The 19,800-nt window shown below is 46.0% G+C and overlaps 1 protein-coding gene across 2 annotated transcripts in view; it reads left to right on the forward strand.

Moving 5' to 3' along the window:
- SH2D4A (SH2 domain containing 4A) overlaps positions 1–3,738 on the forward strand; it is a 65,225-nt gene extending 61,487 nt beyond the window's left edge. Inside the window, exons 9-10 of one of the 2 annotated variants that reach the window (XM_035003896.1) lie at positions 1,577–1,797; positions 2,287–2,379. In XM_035003896.1, the coding sequence (XP_034859787.1) occupies positions 1,577–1,797; positions 2,287–2,379 (314 nt within the window). Of the gene's footprint in view, positions 1–1,576; positions 1,798–2,286 lie in introns of both variants that reach the window. The other variant, XM_035003895.1, reaches the window with a different exon arrangement.
- Positions 3,739–19,800: the final 16,062 nt, after the last annotated feature.

A 19,800-nucleotide genomic window follows, 5' to 3' on the forward strand; every position in this document is an offset into this window, starting at 1 on the left:
TAGGAGGGAATGGGCGATTTTTTAATCCCCCCCCTTATTAAAGGTCTACTTACAAAAAAGAAAAGAGAGATGCTTTTAAAAACACGATTTATTTATTTGAGAGAGAGCGCAGGTGGTAGAGCAGGGCGGTAGGGGCAGAGGGAGAGGGAGAGAGAATCTTAAGCAGATTCCACACTAAGCACAGAGTCCAGTGTGGGGCTCGATCTCATGACCCTGAGATCACGACCTGAGCTGAAATCAAGAATGAGACACTCAACCGACTGCACCACCCAGGCGCCCCAGAAAGCAGCGATGCTTTTATTTGATGTCATGCTCTGGATAATTAGGGTTCAATTCTCAATTAACTTTACTAATAACAAGACTAACGGGCTATAATAATCCATCCATTGCCTTTTCACCAGGAGGGTTTTTTTGGGAGGTTCCCTAATAATAAGATACAGAGTTTCACAATGGAGCTAACAGTGGAACAGAAGTAAGAGCTTCTATCTGCTGAGGTGAAAGGGGTCACTGGGAGAATGCCGCTCCTCCTCCCAAATCCGAGCCCGCTGATTAGGTGAATGACTTCACCATCTCTCCAAGATGTGTTTATGCACTCTCCATATGTCTCACAACATCACTGATTCATCTGATGAACTACAATAGGAATAAGGGAAATTGGGAATATGAGTCAAACTTTATGAGTTTGGACTAGTTGGGGAAAAGGCTGGTCTGAATTAGTATGAATTCATGAGGCCTCTAAAGTATATATACATATAAAACTTCATATAAATGAAGCTTTATTTTGAATATATGTGAAGACAAACATATAGAAAAATATAAATATATGAGCATATGTATATCCACATATACATATGTGTATATACTTTTATTCCTTTAAATGCCACTGAAGCATCATTTAGGAGTAACTACAGTAGAAAGACTTATAAACCTGGGTCCCTCCTGGTTCTCTTACTAACTTGCTGACTCCTAGACCAGGCTCCTCAGCTCAGCACTACTGATATTGGGGCTGGATGATTCTTTGTAGTGCGAAGCTATCCTACGCACTGTAGGATGTTTAGCAGCATCCCTGGCCTCTATGCACCAGATACCCATAGGATCCGTTGCCCCTGACAACCAAAAATGTCTCCCAGAGATTTCCAGACATTGTCCTGGTGGAGAACCACTGTTTAAGACCATGTAGGAACATGCTCCAGGCCACAGAGTCCTCATCAATAAACCGAGGAGGACACCTTCCAGTCCCCTCCCAGATCGAACGCTTCCAGGATGCCTGTAAAGGGTCCTACCAGACTCAGAAGCCACCTAACACCTGTGGTGTTATAACCGGGTGCACAGGTGGAAACGTATTCTGAAGGTTAAACACTGACGCTCTCATTTATATTATCCATTGGCTGTTGTCACCTACCCCGCTTGCCTGGTGACCGAATACCAGATGAGTGATACTGTACTGCATTCTGAAGAAGTCCAAAATGGACTGGAAGTTGCTCTTACTTTTTACTAAACTTTATCCACGCAGCTATATAACTGAAGACAGTTCTGGAAATGATTTGGCTGAAATACCTGCTTTTCTTTCCTGCAGGTATTCTGACATTAAAGAGAGCAAATGAACTTCTGAGCACATGCGTGCCGGGCAGTTTTCTGATCCGTGTCAGTGAAAGGATCAAAGGCTATGCCCTGTCCTATCTGTCTGAGGATGGCTGTAAGCATTTCCTCATAGATGCCTCTACGGACTCCTACAGCTTCCTGGGCGTGGACCGGCTGCGGCACACCACCCTGGCAGCGCTGGTGGACTATCACAAGGTGAACCGGTGTCCAGGCTGAATTTGCTCTGTGAATGGTTGTCCTGCAGCAGCTTTAGCATTGAAAGGCAATTACAAGAAGAAAGATTGAGATGAGTAACGGGGGGATTAGTCTTTGATAATTCTTCCGGATAATCGGGATTCTAAATTACATTTCCTTTATCATTGAACCTAGTTCCTCCTCAGATAGGGAGAAGGCGCTGGGGCAGAGAATGGAGGAGATGCTCAAAGTCTGTGCACACACTGATCGCACCTGAGACCACTCTTAGTGAGAACTCAAGCCCGGGAGGGAAAAAGAATATATGGCAATGTGCAGATGAGAAAATCTCTTTTAAGATTGCCATAAACCAATAAAGCTTCACGTAAATCAAGGGCAAACAAGAAGTTATGTACTCTGAGGAGGCAGGGAAGGGCATGACGTTCTTATTTCTACTCTCTTAACAACCTGCCCACCCACAGCCCAGCCTGATCTCTGCCTTCTGATTCACAGGAGGAACCCATAACTTCCCTGGGGAAAGAGCTCCTTCTCTACCCCTGCGGTCAGCAGGACGAGCCGCCCGACTACCTGGAGCTCTTTGAGTGACAGCCTCCATCGTGTCATCCTGCTCCTTCCAGCTGGGCTTTCCTCTGGGTAAACGCTGCTCAACTAGGCCTTTGCGTGAGAAGCCAAAGTTAGCCTGCAGCAGAGCCAACACTGATCAACGGTCAAGTGTCCTTGGAGCCCCGTGGAAATCTCTCTTCTGCACAAATGCTGGCATTTAACGTTAAGAGAAAATTACCTCTGCATCCTATTCACTCCAAAAGCAAAGGGAGATGATCCCCAATTTCAGCAACTACATGAAGGATACAACCGTAATGATGTATATAAAATGAACACAGAAGAAATTGAAACCTTTTAGGAATTAAGGCGTACTTCAAAAACCAGTAGCTCCTGTCAACTATTTTATGACCTCTCCGCTCCCTCTTTGCTTCATTTCGCAATGTCTCAGGATGGTGTTTGTGTTTAAGTTCCATGTTGGCCTTGGGGAACTGGCGGAAAAGGCTTCACTGGTGGTTGAACCAATGCTGCAAACACACTTCCTTTATTATGCATGTTGGAGCCAAGATGTAAGGAAGAGACATAGAAAAACAAACCTTGGGAATGTGAATCGAATGAGGAGTTAAAACTGAGGAGGAGAGGCTTACCGTGGCAGGAAATCCTCGGACGGTAGGGGAGTGAGCGAAGAGCTGTGAGCGTTTCCTCGTCCTGGAGGACAGCACGGGGCTCGCCCTGCGACCCTGGCTCGGTCGGAGAGCACACCACGAAGGGTGAGGCCCGCGCACTCGCCAGGTGCGGACAGACCAGCGCGGAGAGCGAGCCGTTGCAGGAGCGCTTGCTCTGGGTTGGATGGTGTCCCCAGGAAGATAGGTTGAAGTCCTAAACCCTGGTACCTGTGAATGTGGCCTTAGTTGGGAATAGGGTCTTTGCCGATGTGATCAAGTGAAGATGAGTTGCTACTGGATTCAGTGCACCCTCCATCCAAGGACAGGCGTCCTTCTAAGGGGAGAGGGCTTGGGAAACAGAGACCCGCAGAGGTGAGGCGGCCATGGGAAGCCAGGGAATGCCAAGGAGTGCTGGCCACCCCCACAAGCCAGGGTCCTCCCCGGAGCCTTAGAGGGGAATGTGGCCTTGCTGACACCTTGGTTTCAGACTTCGAGCCTCCAGAGCTGTAAGAGAATAAATTTGTGTTGTCTTAAGCCACTGAGTTTATGGTCATCCGTTACAGCCGCCCTCGCAAACTCAGAGGTTCGTGTCATGACAGAACCTGATGGGTGTTGTGTACCATTTGTGGCTACACAGCCTACGCTCCTGAGAAGGAAGGAAGAGGGGAGAGGAGAGGAAGCTCCCCGCCGGCTCTGTTCCACTCTGGGATGCAGGTTTGCTCAGGCAGGAATCTTATGCCCACTGCATCCGCAACCCCCCCGCCCCCGCCAGCAACTCTCGGGCCGGCCCGGCGAGGGGGACGCCTCTGGGCAGTGACCAAGAGTGCTCTGGGCCAGAGAGTCGTCCTCTGGGAAGATGGAGGCTGGCTTGTACTCCAGGCCTATCCCTGTCTCAGCAGTTTTTCAAAGGAGCAAACGTTGTGGCAGTTTATTCATGAGGTTGTTGGTTGTGTAACACACTCACAGACCCTGTAAAATGTAACCGGAGAAGAGGGTGGGGTACGTGTGTGTATGTGTGTGTATGGGTGCATGTGTGTGCTCTCATGAGAAAGTTTTTAAACACCGATCACTGTGAAGCGTTTCCTGAAATGTCCCACGTGTTTCTATAGTCTGAACGACAACTGTCAATGAGACATTTGTCCAAGACGACCTGTCTTTAGCTGTCATTTCTAACTGTGATTCAACAGCCATGACATTTTAGAATTGCAAAGACCACACAGGACCCATATCTGCCCACCATTAGCTCTCTGAACTCTAGTTTTCACTTCTAATAAAAAAAGTATTTTTTTAGTTGAGGTGTACTTGACATTTAACATTAAATTCGTTTCAGGTATACAACATAATGATTTGACATGTGAAATGTTTGTGAAATGATCACCACTGTAAGTCTGTCATCCATCACCTTAAAAAGTCACGAAATTTTTTTTCTTCTGATAACTTTTAAGATCTACCAAGTTGCTAAGAGCAACTTTTAAATGTGCACTCTAGCATTATCCACTATAGTCACCATGCTGTACATCCCCATGACTTATTTATTTTATAACTGCAAGTCTGTACCTCTTGACCCCCTTCACCCACTTTGCCCACCACCCCAACCCTCCTTCGCTATGGCAACCACCAATCTGTTCTCTGTATCTGTGAGTTTGGCTTGGTTTATTTGTTGTTTAGATTGCACATATAAGTGAAACCATAGGGTATTTGTCTCTCTCTGACTTATTTCACTTCACATAACAACATCAAGGTCCATCCGTGTTGCAAATGGCAAGATCTCATTCTTTTTTATGGCCGAGTAATATTCCATTGTGTGTGTGTGTGTGTGTGTGTGTATATATATATATATACACACATATATATATATATATATATATATATATCACCTCTTTTTATCCATTCATCTGTTGATGGACACCGAGGTTGCTTCCATTATCTTGGCTACTGTAAATAATGCTGCAGCGAACCTAGGCATGCATGTATCTTTTCAAATTGGTATTTCTGTTTTCTTTGGATAAATACCCAGAAGTAGAATTGCTGGGTCACATGGTAGTTCTATTTTAATTAAAAGAAGGTGCTTTTACTAGCTGATTTTTATTAATTTCATCCAGTTCTGAAATCTTATGGTTCTGTAATGAATAGAAAAGTACCCTGTAGTCACTAATCATCATGAAGACATACGATTCCAGCATCACCCTCTGTCTAAAATTATTTTGGAGGAAATAAGTACAGTCATATCCAGATATAATGACACTAAGTAACATCCTACTGTGGGATGATTTAGTAAACGGGAAATGACCTGACTGAATTAACCTAATAGTACAAGGGGGAGCAGATCTGAGTTCTGTAGGTTTTATCCTGTTGATTATTAATATTCAGAGGAATAAACTGTCCATTGTTTGACGATATGATGGCCAGCAGTGCTACTTGAAATTCTTAGGGAGGGAGAATGGTACAGAATTCAGAAAGTGATTAAAACCAAATGGGGTTGGGGCGCCTGGGTGGCTCAGTCATTAAGCGTCTGCCTTCGGCTCAGGTCATGATTCCAGGGTCCTGGGATCGAGCCCCGCATCGGGCTCCCTGCTGAGCAACGAGCTTGCTTCTCCCTCTCCCACTCCCCCTCCTTATATTCCGTCTCTCGCTGTCTCTGTCTGTCAAATAAATAAAGATTTAAAAAAAAAAAATGGGGCTGAGGAAGCCTGAATTCTCATCCTAGCTCAGCTATTAGATACAGTCTCCCTATGTCTGACCCTAGTTATGGCCTAAACCGAGGACATCGAAACCCTCTTAGGTTGCCTCAACAAGCCCAGCCCCCTGGGCTGCCTATGGTTTCTTGGTCTAAGGTGTTCCTCTCCTGTTACTGTCCAGGTTCCAGCCCCAAGCACTCCAATCTGCCTTCCTCTTTGGGACTGTGTGCAAATGCCTCTCACTGCCCACGTTGATTCTTTTCTTTCTCAACTCCCTCAATAAGATTCTAGAATCTCCTCTTACAGTCATCCCAGACTCTCTGGCTGCCACCCCCCTCCTGCCAGACCCTCACAATCATTAACCCCCAATCAGGTCACCCATAAGGATCCTGGTTCTGGTCTCCTCCTCTACCCCTCTTTTGGAGGATGCACACAAAAGTTACTTTGTTCCTCAGTGTCACCAGCAGAGCTAAGCAATGCCAAGAAGTATTAGTGGGCCCAAAACTTCTGCCAAGAAAAGGAAAAACATGGGGGGGGGGGGCGGAGCAAGATGGCGGAGGAGTAGGAGACCTGGATTTCGTCTCCTCTCAGGAATTCAGCTGGATAGGGATCAAACCATTCTGAACACCTACAAACTCAACAGGAGATCGAAGAAAAGAAGAGCAACTCTCTCATCAGAAAAGCGACCACTTTCTGGAAGGTAGGACATGCGGAGAAGTGAATCCGAGGCGATATTCGGGAGGATAGACGGCGGGGGAGGGGGCGCTTCTGGCAAGTGATAGAGCTGCAGAGCACAAAATCGGAACTTTTAAAAGTCTGCCCCACCGAGGGACGGTTAAAAAAAACCGTCTGGTGGCTAAGCGGGGGGTGGAACCCTCTGGGACAGTGTGGTCTCAGGACCCTCGGGGTCACAGAAAGACCAGGGGTGCCTGAGGGCGGCAGAGCTCCCAGGGATCAGAGCAGGGAAGCCGGCTGCAGAGGCGGAGCCCAGGCGCGGGCTCTCAGCTCGGGGTGGCCATAAACCGTGATCCGCGGCACAGTCGGGCCCCTGCTCCTCCAGCAGGGACCCAACAGGCGGCAGATCCGGGGAGACTCCCCTTCCTCCCCCGGGAGGAGCCGCGCGGGAGTGCACCGCAGGGATCTGCTGGGTTTGGAGACTCCACCCGGGGTCGGGTGTCAGAGATAGAAACGCGTGGTCACAGGCCGGGTGAGCACGGAGTGCGGCCGGAGACCGGGGATCCGGGAGTGACTGACGGCTTTTATCTGGGGGCTCACTGAGAAGTGGGGCCCCGAGTTCTCGGCTCCTCTGGGGCGGAGATTGGGAGGCCGCCATTTTCACTCTCCGCCTCCAAAGCTGGACGGAAAGATCGCAGGGAACAAAAGCCCCGGAGAGCAAACCCGAGCAGATTACTTAGGCGGGAGGGGGCAAGGGCGGGGCAATTCCGCCTCCGGCAAAGACATTTGGAAACCACGGCAACAGGCCCCTCCCCAGAAGATCAGCGAGAACAGCCAGCCAAGACCAAGTTTACCGATCAATGAGAACGGCAGAACTCCAGCGCTAGGGGACTACTGCACATAGAATTCACAGCTTTTTTACCATGATTCTTTAGTCTTTTAAAGTTAATTTTTTTTAACTGTCTTTTTGTCTTTTTATTTCTTTTTGAATTTTTCTTTTTCCCTTTTTCAACCAACATCTTATCAATCCCTTTTTTAAAAAACATTTTTATTTTTCATTTTTAGAGTCATATTCTATCCCTTCATAATAGTTACCCGTATTTTTGACATATATATATAAGTTGTTCTCTCTTTAAAATTTTGAGATAGTTTCTTCTAACAGATTAAAATATACCCTAAATCTCTAGTATATGGTTTTTTCTACTCCCCTGCCTGATCACATTCTCTCCCTTTTTTTTTCTTTTTTCTTTTTTTTAAATCCTCTTCTTTCTTTTTTCAAACAACTTCTTATCAATTCCTTTTATAAAATTTTTTATAATTTCCATCTTTACAGTCATATTCCATCCCTTCATCATATCAACCCTTATTTTTGTACATATATAAGTTTTTCTTTCTTTAAAATTTTGGGAGGCACTTTCTTCTAACAGACCAAAATACACCCCAAATCTAGTGTGTGGCACTGACCTATATACCAGCCTGATCATATTTGATCACATTCTGGTATTTTTTGTTGTTGTTGTTTTGTTTTCTTTGTTTTTGTTTGTTTATATCTTTATCTTTTTCTTTGTCTTTTTTTTTCTTTTTTCTCTCTTTCCGTTTCTTTTTCCACTGCTTCAGGTCTTTTCTGATTTGTTTAGAGTATATTTTCTGGGGATGTTGTTACTCTGCTAGCATTTTGTTCTCTCATTAATCTATTCTCCTCTGCACAAAATAACAAGACAGAAAAAATCACCTCAACAAAAAGAACAAGAGGTAGTACCGACTGCCAGGGACCTACTCAATACGGACATTAGTATGATGTCAGATCTAGAGTTCAGAATCATCACTTTAAAGATACTAGCTGGGCTTGAAAAAAATATGGAAGTTATTAGAGAAACCCTTTCTGGAGAAGTAAAAGAACTAAAATCTAACCAAGTAGAAATCAAAAAGGCTATTAATGAGGTGCAATCAAAAATGGGGGCACTAACTGCTAGGATAAATGAGGCAGAAGAGAGAATCAGTAATATAGAAGACCAAATGATGGAAAATAAAAAAGCTGAGAAAAAGAGAGATAAACAACTACTGGATCACGAGGGCAGAATTCGAGAGATAAGCAATACCATAAGACGAAACAACATTAGAATAATTGGGATCCCAGAAGAAGAAGAAAGAGAGAGAGGGGCAGAAGGTATAATGGAGCAAATTATAGCAGAGAACTTCCCTAATTTGGAGAAGGAAACAGGCATCAAAATCCAGGAAGCACAGAGAGCCCCTCTCACAATCAATAAAAATAGGTCAACACCCCGACATCTAATAGTAAAACTTACGAGTCTCATAGACAAAGAGAAAATCCTGAAAGCAGCTCGGGAGAACAGATATGTAACCTACAATGGTAGAAACATTAGATTGGCAACAGACCTATCCACAGAGACCTGGCAGGCCAGAATGGACTGGCATGATATATTCATAGCCCTAAATGAGAAAAATATGCAGCCAAGAATACTCTATCCAGCTAGGCTGTCATTGAAAATTGAAGGAGAGATAAAAAGCTTCCAGGACAAACAAAAACTAAAGGAATTTGCAAACACAAAACCAGCCCTACAAGAAATCTTGAAAGGGGTCCTCTAGGCAAAGAGAGACCCTAAAAGCAACATAGACCAGAAAGGAACACAGACAATATACGGTAACAGTCACCTTACAGGCAATACAATTCCTATCTTTCAATAGTTACCCTGAATGTAAATGGGCTAAATGCCCCAATCAAAAGACACAGGCTATCAGACTGGATTAAAAAACAAGACCCATCGATATGCTCTCTGCAAGAGACTCATTTGAGAACCAAAGACACCCCCGGATTGAAAGTGAGGGGGTGGAAAACCATTTACCATGCTAATGGACACCAAAAGAAAGCTGGGGTGGCAATCCTTATATCAGACAAATTAGATTTTAAACCAAAGACTGTAATAAGAGATTGAGGAAGGACATTATATCCTACTTAAAGGGTCTATGCAACAAGAAGATCTAAAAATTGTAAATATCTATGCCCCTAACATGGGAGCAGCCAATTATATAAGGCAATTAATAACAAAAGCAAAGAAACACATCGACAACAATACAATAATAGTGGGGGACTTTAACACCCCCCTCACTGAAATGGACAGATCGTCTAAGCAAAAGATCAACAAGGAAATAAAGACTTTAAATGACACACTGGACCAAATGGACTTCACAGACATATTCAGAACATTCCATCCCAAAGCAACGGAATGCACATTCTTCTCTAGTCCCCATGGAACATTCTCCAGAATAGATCACATCCTAGGTCATAAATCAGGTCTCAACCGGTACCAAAAGATTGGGATCATTCCCTGCCTATTTTCAGACCACAATGCTTTGAAACTAGAACTCAATCACAAGAGGAAAGTCGGAAAGAACTCAAATACACGGAGGCTAAAGAGCATCCTACTAAAGAATGAATGGGTCAACCAGGAAATTAAAGAAGAATTAAAAAAATACATGGAAACCAATGAAAATGAAAACACAACTATTCAAAATCTTTGGGATGCAGCAAAGGCAATCCTAAGAGGAAAGTATATAGCAATACAAGCCTTTCTCAAGAAACAAGAAAGGTCTCAAGTACACAACCTAACCCTACACCTAAAGGAGCTGGAGAAAGAACAGCAAATAAAGCCTAAACCCAGCAGGAGAAGAGAAATAATAAAGATCAGAGCAGAAATCAATGAAATAGAAACTAAAAGAACAGTAGAACAGGTCAACGAAACTAGAAACTGGTTCTTTGAAAGAATTAACAAGATTGATAAACCCCTGGCCAGACTTATCAAAAAGAAAAGAGAAATGACCCAAATCAACAAAACCATGAATGAAAGAGGAGAGATCACAACCAACACCAAAGAAATACAAACAATTATAAGAACATATTATGAGCAACTCTATGCCAGCAAATTAGATAACCTGGAAGAAATGGATGCATTCCTAGAGATGTATCAACTACCAAAACTGAACCAGGAAGAAATAGAAAACCTCAACAGACCTATAACCACTAAGGAAATTGAAGCAGTCATCAAAAATCTCCCAACAAACAAAAGCCCAGGGCCAGATGGCTTCCCAGGGGAATTCTACCAAACATTTCAAGAAGAAATAATACCTATTCTTCTGAAACTTTTCCAAAAATAGAAATGGAAGGAAAACTTCCAAACTCATTTTATGAGGCCAGCATTACCTTGATCCCCAAACCAGACAAAGACCCCAGCAAAAAGGAGAATTACAGACCAATATCCCTGATGAACACGGATGCAAAAATTCTCACCAAAATACTAGCCAATAGGATCCAACAGTACATTAAAAGGATTATTCACCACGACCAAGTGGGATTTATCCCTGGGCTGCAAGGTTGGTTCAACATCCGCAAATCAATCAACATGATACAATACATTAACAAAAGAAAGAACAAGAATCATATGATCCTCTCAATAGATGCAGAAAAAGCTTTTGACAAAGTACAGCATCCTTTCTTGATCAAAACTCTTCAGAGTATAGGGATAGAGGGTACATACCTCAATATCATAAAAGCCATCTATGAAAAACCTACAGCGACTCTCATTCTCAATGGGGAAAAACTGAGAGCTTTCCCCCTAAGGTCAGGAACGCAGCAGGGATGTCCACTATCACCACTGCTATTCAACAGAGTATTGGAAGTCCTAGCCACAGCAATCAGACAACAAAAAGAAATCAAAGGCATCCAAATCGGCAAAGAAGAAGTCAAACTCTCACTCTTTGCAGATGACATGGTAGTTTATGTGGAAAACCCCAAAGACTCCACCCCAAAACTGCTAGAACTCATTCAGGAATTCAGTCAAGTGGCAGGATATAAAATCAATGAACAGAAATCAGTGGCATTCCTATACACCAACAACAAGACAGAAGAAAGAGAAATTAAGGAGTCGATCCCATTTACAATTGCACCCAAAACCATAAGATACCTAGGAATAAATCTAACCAAAGAGGCAAAGGATCTGTACTCAGAAAACTATAAAATACTCATGAAAGAAATTGAGGAAGACACAAAGAAATGGAAAAACGTTCCATGCTCATGGATTGGAAGAACCAATATTGTGAAGATGTCAATGCTACCTAGAGCAATCTACACATTCAATGCAATCCCCATCAAAATACCATCCACTTTTTTCAAAGAAATGGAACAAATCATCCTAAAATTTGTATGGAACCAGAAAAGACCCCACATAGCCAGAGGAATGTTGAAAAAGAAAAGCAAAGCCAGCGGCATCACAATTCCGGACTTCCAGCTCTGTTACAAAGCTGTCATCATCAAGACAGCATGGTACTGGCACAAAAACAGACACATAGATCAATGGAACAGAATAGAGAGCCCAGAAATGGACCCTCAACTCTATGGTCAACTCACCTTTGACAAAGCAGGAAAGAATGTCCAATGGAAAAAAGACAGTCTCTTCAACAAATGGTGTTGGGAAAATTGGACAGCCACATACAGAAGAATGAAACTGGACCATTTCCTTACACCACACACAAAAATAGACTCCAAATGGTTGAAAGACCTAAACGTGAGACAGGAGTCCATCAAAATCCTAAAGGAGAACACAGGCAACCTCTTTGACCTCAGCCACAGCAACTTCTTCTTAGAAACATTGCCAAAGGCAAGGGAAGCAGGGGCAAAAATGAACTATTGGGACTTCATCAACATAAAAAGCTTTTGCAAAGCAAAGGAAACAGTCAACAAAACCAAAAGACAACCGACAGAATGGGAGAAGATATTTGCAAATGACATATCAGATAAAGGGCTAGTATCCAAAATCTATAAAGAACTCATCAAACTCAACACCCAAAGAACAAAGAATCCAATCAAGAAAGGGGCAGAAGACATGAACAGACATTTTTCCAAAGAAGACATCCAAATGGACAACAGACACATGAAAAAGTGCTCAATATCGCTCGGCATCAGCGAAATCCAAATCAAAACCTCAATGAGATACCACCTCACACCAGTCAGAATGGCTAAAATTAACAAGTCAGGAAACGACAAATGTTGGCGGGGATGCGGAGAAAGGGGAACCCTCCTACACTGTTGGTGGGAATGCAAGCTGGTGCAGCCACTCTGGAAAACAGTATGGAGGTTCCTCAAAAAGTTGAAAATAGAGCTACCATATGATCCAGCAATTGCACTACTGGGTATTTACCCCAAAGATACAAAAGTAGGGATCCGAAAGGGTACGTGCACCCCGATGTTTATAGCAGCAATATCCACAATAGCCAAACTGTGGAAAGAGCCAAGATGTCCATCAACAGATGAATGGATAAAGAAGAGGTGGTATATATATACAATGGAATATTCTGCAGCCATCAAAAGGAATGAGATCTTGTCATTTGCAACGACGTGGATGGAACTGGAGGGTATTATGTTGAGCGAAATAAGTCAAACAGAGAAAGACATGTATCATATGACCTCACTGATATGAGGAATTCTTAATCGCAGGAAACAAACTGAGGGTTGCCAGAGTGGGGGGTGGGGTGGGAGGGATGGGGTGACTGGGTGATAGACAATGGGGAGGGTATGTGCTCTGGTAAGCGCTGTGAATTGTGCAAGACTGTTGAATCTCAGATCTGTACCTCTAAAACAAATAATGCAATATATGTTAAGAAAAAAAAAAAAGAAGAAGAAGAAGATAGCAGGAGGGGAAGAATGAAGCGGGGGAAATCGGGAGGGGTAGACGAACCATGAGAGACGATGGACTCTGAAAAACAAACTGAGGGTTCTAGAGGGGAGGGGGGTGGGAGGATGGGTTAGCCTGGTGATGGGTATTGAGGAGGGCACATTCTGCATGGAGCACTGGGTGTTATGCACAAACAACGAATCATGGAACACTACATCTAAAACTAATGATGTAATGTAGGGGATTAACATAAGAATAAAAAAGAAAAGGAAAAACACAGGGAGAGTTAAGAAGAAAAAGGATCAAGAAAAAGGAGAAAAAGTGAAAATGGGGCATGGACAGGTCACTTAAAATATCTTAGGGGCATTTCTATCAAAATTGCCTATCTTAGCTACACTTTGGAATTAACCTTCCTTTTAAGTATAAACTAATGGCATGTGCTCATGTGGCACAAAATATGCTTTTAGATTAAAAAAAGGAAAGAATTCATGGCCAAAAGTTCTGCAGTGGCCACTTCCCGCAGAGGCCTGGAGTTCAGCACGTGTGACGGGCCTCACACGCAGAATCCTCGGGACGCCTGCCATTTGACACACAGGAGACACAAAGATGTTACAGGGGTGTGTGGATGTGTCTCCACGGGGCCTCTGGGCTTCCCTTCTTGCCAAGAACATGGTAAATATGTTCAGACTGCATCCCATTGGTCTTTCTTTCAGAAGGCAAGTTTCTACAGTTACGTCTTTTAAAGAAGACATCCATTCGACTTGCACTTTCCCTTCCTCAGGAGTGGCCGCAGATCTTACTTGCAGGTCTCCCCTCTGCTTTCCATTTTTGTAATCTCATCATTTTCCTCTCTTCCTGCTTTCCTGCTGTATTTCCGAGAGCTTCTCATCTCCTTCCCTTCCGCATCACAGACTCGCACACAGACACGCAGCGTGAATTCTGCTCTCACTGCGTCCACTGTGGACGCAGGCGTTCTATTTCCTGTGTACTTGCTATGCTTCCTTCTGGCCTCTGCCGGATCCTCACGCTTCCTACTGCTGCCCCGGATTGAAAATGCTCAGGAGCCTTACAGGGCAAAAGTGCTCTTTCTACCGTGTGGTAAAAACACATTGTTTGGTCGTGAGTGAGCTCAGTGCAGTAGAAAGTCTAGCAGGTTTGGGTTTGGATCCTGGCTACATCACTAACCAGCAGTGTGGGCTTTTTTTTTTTTTTTTAAGATTATTTATTTATTCATTTGAGAGAGAGAGAGAGCACCGGTCAGAGGGAGAGGGAGAAGGAGACACCCTACTGAACAGGGTTTCCCGAGGCGGGGCTCAATCCCAAGACCCTGGGATCGTGACCTGAGTCAAAGGCAGACGTTTAACCGACTGAGCCACTCAGGTGCCCCCTAGCTGTGTGGAATTTTAAAAGAAAAACAATAGTAAGCCTGTCTGAGCTTCAGCTCTCAAACAGCAGTGACTCAAGTCACCCACTGGATTCTGAGGCTTAGAAAAGAAGTATGTAAAGTCTCTTGGGTCCAACAAAGCCGGGATTTATACACTCCATGCTCCTCTGTTATGAACTCAGCTTATATAACCCATGGGCTGTGTATACCAATGGCCCATTTGCTAGAGTTTCCGGGATGAATTTTCAGGGGGAAAGGGAAGCTTTTAGAGTGAGGGATATAATAGGGAATCACACAATAAATTAGCCAGTTGAAATGGCTTGCAGAGAGAAGGCTACCTTAGTCTGGATTAGAAATGGCAGATAGAGGGCATGCTCTTTTTTTTTTTTAAAGATTTTATTTATTTGACAGAGAGAGAAAGACAGCTAGAGAGGAAACACAAGCAGGGGGAGTGAAGGAGGGAGAAGCAGGCTCCTGGCTGAGCAGGGAGCCCGATGCAGGGCTCGATCCCAGGACCCTGAGATCATGACCTGAGCTGAAGGCAGACGCTTAATGACTGAGCCACCCAGGTGCCCCGAGGGTATGCTCTTAATGTTGAATTTTGACAACCCCGAAGTTAGCAGGGGCCAGTCTTTACCCAAAATTGGTCATCGACAAATTGATTCAGTTGTTCGGGAATTCCTGATCACAAATCCCCAAGAATTCGCCTGCCTTTTTGACCAGAAGAGTTACCACAACCCCAGATCCCTCTGGGATTATCTCTGCTTTGTCTCCCAAATAGGTCAGGCAGAGCCAGTGGTAACCCAGACTGCGGGGGTTGGGGGGAAGCCCCTGCCACCCTGGTCAGTCTAAATCAACTTTTGGTTTCCTTTAGCTGAAAGGGTGTTCCCTCACGAAGTCTTCCTTCCAGCTGAGTCCAGGTCCCGGTCACCCTCCACCACACGGCGCCTCCACAACCAAACCGCATGCGCTTGCTTCACCCTCTGTCGGGCCGGTGCTCTGGGGGGTGGACTCTGGACACACCACTCTGCTGCTGCTCACAGCCCCACACACTGTATGGGTGACTCTTACACGGCTCCCTGAGGCTAATGGCTGGAAAAAGGAACAAGTAGTTAAATGCATTCTCCCTTCAGCCTTTCTTTGAATGTAACTTGAGGGGTTTGCTGTTTGTTGTCCATTTTTATTTATTTTTCTTAACCGTTTCAAATGAGGTTTCACATCCTAGCAGGCCAGGTGAGGATGACCTCCTAAAAAAAATTTAGTAGCTGCAGTTCTTTCAACACTGGGGTTGGGGGGCGTGCTCTGAGAGCAGATAGGGCTGGGGTTAGAAACGGGAGGGGCGGGGGTGTTAACAGCTGACGAGGAGGGCGTAGCGAGCTGAAGCCCTGACTCTCAGGTGGATGAGGAGTAAGTGCCCCGCCTGGGTGCCGCCTGTAGTGGGCAGGCTGGCTGCGCAGTCAGCCACCACAGGACACTTGGTGGGTCTTGGGCAGAGGTCGCCGAAGGTGGCCTGGCCCTCCCTGAGCCTCGGGGTGACTGGATGACAGGCAGAGACTGCTTCTCTCCTTGGAGACGACTCCCCTGGAAGAGCCGCGGAGGCAGACACAGGCCCGGGGCACGTGCAAAGGATCGAGAGAACATTTTCTGCGTGTTGGAAAAAACCGCCACCCAACCTCCGCGCCCCACCAGCTGGCACAGTCCCCACGGTTTTTGGCTGTCGCAGCACAAGCACTGACTGAGTCCTGCCAGGAGAAACAGCTTTGAATTTCAAATGTAAAGCTAATCAGAATATGGATCACACAAAGCTGCCAGTTATTTGATGGGTGTTGGGAGTAAAACACACCCACCAGCTCACAGACCGCCCAGGGGCATTATCTCTGATCAGCAATTCTCAGAAACAACGTCAAATCTTTTTCAAAAGGCGAGTATTCCCACCTGCTCTCCCGTCCCATTCAAGGCAGCCTTTAAGTCCAAGGCCTTGGGCATACAGAGGCCACACAGAGGTCCAGGAGGGCGGCTTCCAGGGCTTCAGAGCCCCAAGCCGCAGGGGATTACAGAGCCGCTAGAGGGAGGCAGCTCTGTGCCTTCCGTGTTCCCGGATCACGGTGTTTTCTTTCACTGGCAGGGGATTCTCGGGTGGGCTGAAGAGCAGAGCAACGGTGGGAAATTGAGGCACAAGAGAACAGACTCTGGCCTTGCTGGAGGCCAAAGCTCCCTACTTTACCCCCTCCCCCTGACCTTCAAGCCCTCTGGGGCTGGCGGTAGGACGGGGTAATAACGGGTGAGCCTGAAGCCAGCCACTTTCTGTCCCAGGCCTCTGAGCGAGCTCCTCACAGTTTCTGCACCTGGGAAGGGTATTACCTGCTTTAGCACAGTGGCGTTCTATACAGAGGGTGCCCGGCTCTGCACCTGACCTTGGAAACCTCGAATGCTCCTCAGCCGCCTAGGGGGTCATCGATACCAAATTACCGAGCGTGGAATTTAAGGACGGAATTATCCGTTATATTTTACATTCCTAGTTACCCTTCTTCAGATAGACTGAACTTGTTTTCAGAATGACAGAAATAGAGGACGACGGTGCCCATGTGATGGGTTCATGACCTCTAACGTGCAACCCATGCTGGCCCGACAGGCGCTGGCTGTGCTGCGGAGCGTCCACGGCTGTGAACGCGGACCTGGTGTTGCATAGCGATAAGCTGGCTGTGAATACCCACTGCAAGCCCGATGGGTCCTAACGTTGCGGGAAACAAATAAAATGAAATGTCCTTATAACCTGCGGCCCACTGACAAATACCTGAGGCTGGCAGAGCGTAACATTCCTCTGGAAACTCCCAGCCGTCTCGAAGTTAATGCCTTGCTAGAGGGAAAAGCAACCTTAGCTTGACAACAGCAAGGCCTCTGGTAGCCTGTGAGCCTTTGTTTTTTTTTAATTTTACTTAATTTAAATTCAGTTAGCCAACATAAGTACGTCATTAGGTTTTATTGGAATTTCCCTAATCTTTACCCCCCCAACCCCAAAGTATATAATTAGTTGCTCCTCACAAATCCTGGGGCTGTGGCTCTTTCTGCCCACGGGTCCTGTCCCCGTGCTTTAATAAAAGCACCTTTTTTGCACCAAAGACGGCTTGGCCGTTGGCTCCGAGGTTCTCACCACCCTTCCAAAACTCCATCTCTAGGACGTGGTAGATGGGACTGCATTATGGCCCTGAATGGAAAAAACAAGCTTCTGATGGCAGAGGAGTAGGAGACCTGGATTTCGTCTGGTCTCAGGAATTCAGCTGGATAGGGATCATGGCCCTGAATGAGGAGACGGGGATACAGAGAGGCCAAGTGCCTGGCTTAAGATCACACAGGCTGCCAGTCAAAGAGCTGGAATTTGAGCCCAGGCACTCTGGCTGGGAAAGCCTTGCTATTAACTACCGCCCAGCACTGACCGCTGATAAAATTAGATACAAGTAGATGACATTAGATTTTCCCTGAAACAAAATGTATTAAGATTAGGTTCTGGGAAGCTGTTTTCTTACTTTTCAGAATTGCGTACGATGCCTACTTGAGTCGGACAAAATCTTCAAAGTAGGGCTGTGTGAAGTTCCGTTTACCTGTTGCAAAGTCCTAGGCCTGATTCTCTCATCATTGATGTGTGGAGAGAAGCCAGCTGGCCACACCGATAACTACAAAAGAGGTGCTATAAAGTAGATGACAGGGAGAACAGGTGTGTCACTTGGAGGCACTGCTGTGCTGGTGAACAGTTAACCACCAGCTGGGATGGGGTGTGGTGGTGGAGCAGGCGGGCAGGGGGAGTCCTGGTAGGTAGCTTCTGCCAAATGCCCGTTCCCACGGTGTAAATACTCCTATCTTGGTCAACTTCAAGATACTATCCTGCCAGTACTGAGTGAGGAGGGGGAAGAGGTGCAAACAAGCAGCTCTCCCAGCCTGCGGCAGCTCACCACGACTCAGAGAAGACCCAGGTCTGTATCAGAAACCACAGGTCCAGGGGGATGGCTGGGCTAGTTACCAGGTGACTTACATGCCGTAAGAACAGAGGGGGGATGCAGAGAGCTGGAAGGGACCTCAGACAAGCCCAGGACTCAGTGCTTCCTTGGCAGTATCCTTCCTTTAGAAGACGTCATGTGCCTGGGTCCTTCAAGCCAGAGTTCACTGCTGCTTTCCTTTGCTGAGGTTAAATTCCAAGCCCCTCATTGTCATGTTTCAGTGGGGTCTTCACCGACCCTTCGTCTGTATATAGGATAGGACAGGTCCTAATAAGAACTGAATGTTTGTGCCCCCACAAAATTCAGATGTCGAAGCCCTCATGTGATGGTATTTGGAAGTGAGGTCTTTGGGAGTGTCACGAGGTGGGGAGCCTCCGTGACGGGATTAGTGTCCTCTTGAGACCGGAAGAGAGCTAGCCCTCTGCCTGGTCTCCACCCTGTGAGGATATGGTGAGATGGGTCCTCACCAGACATTGGACTGATCCTGGAATCCTCAGCCTTCCCGCCCTGAGTCATCCCCTTGCTGCTGAAGCCACCCAGTCTAGGGCTTTTGGGTCCAGCAGCCCAAGCGAAGACAAATCCCCTCTTACGTGTGCTTGAAGAGGGCTCCTCCTTCTTGATAAAACTGCTTTACCTAAGCTCTAAAAAGAGAGGAATAGTTTAATCTTAACGCTGTTTCCTTTCCTCTTCAGCTACTCTCAGCAATTCTTAACCAACTGCCGAAGCTCAAGTCTTCGTCACTGCCTCAGGCACCTGGGATATGCTGGTTGGCCCACAGAGTGCAGCCGGGACCCCACGGTCTGCAGGACGCCTAGACCTGCCGAACTGCATGCTCACAGCACCTGCCCCCTGCTGTCGGCCTCGTTGGGAGTGCGTCCTCCGACCCGGAGTATGTGGCCAGTCCCACAAGCCGTCAGAACTGCTGCAGGGGAGGCCACGCGTGCTCCGAGTCTCTAGTATCACCACTGCATGTGGAAATACGAAACCCAGTTAGAGACGGACCTTAGAAATCATTTCTCAATTTCTTCTAACTGAAAAGGATAAGTGAAATGTAGTAACAGCCAGGTTTTCCCTCGTAGTTCTCTCCGTCTAGATCAATGGTCCTCAACAGGACGGTGCTTTCGTGCCCTCCCTCCAGGGGACATTTGGCAATGACTGGAGACATTTTGGTTGTCAACCCAGGTGAGAGATGCTCCTGGGATCCAGTGGGTGAAGGCCAGAGGTGCTGCTCAATATCCTGCAATGCACAGGACAGCCCCCCGCCCCCCCACCACACACAACAAAGACCGATCTAGCCCAAAATGTCTGTAGCAGAAACCCCGGTCTCTACACATAAAAAATGTTTTCCTAAAACTAAAGACATGGCATTCTTGCTCCAAGAAGAAA

This window comes from Mirounga leonina, unplaced genomic scaffold (genome assembly GCF_011800145.1).
Source record: "Mirounga leonina isolate KUSES-001 unplaced genomic scaffold, KU_Mleo_1.0 Mir_128, whole genome shotgun sequence".
In the NCBI taxonomy this organism is placed as follows: Eukaryota; Metazoa; Chordata; class Mammalia; order Carnivora; family Phocidae; genus Mirounga; species Mirounga leonina.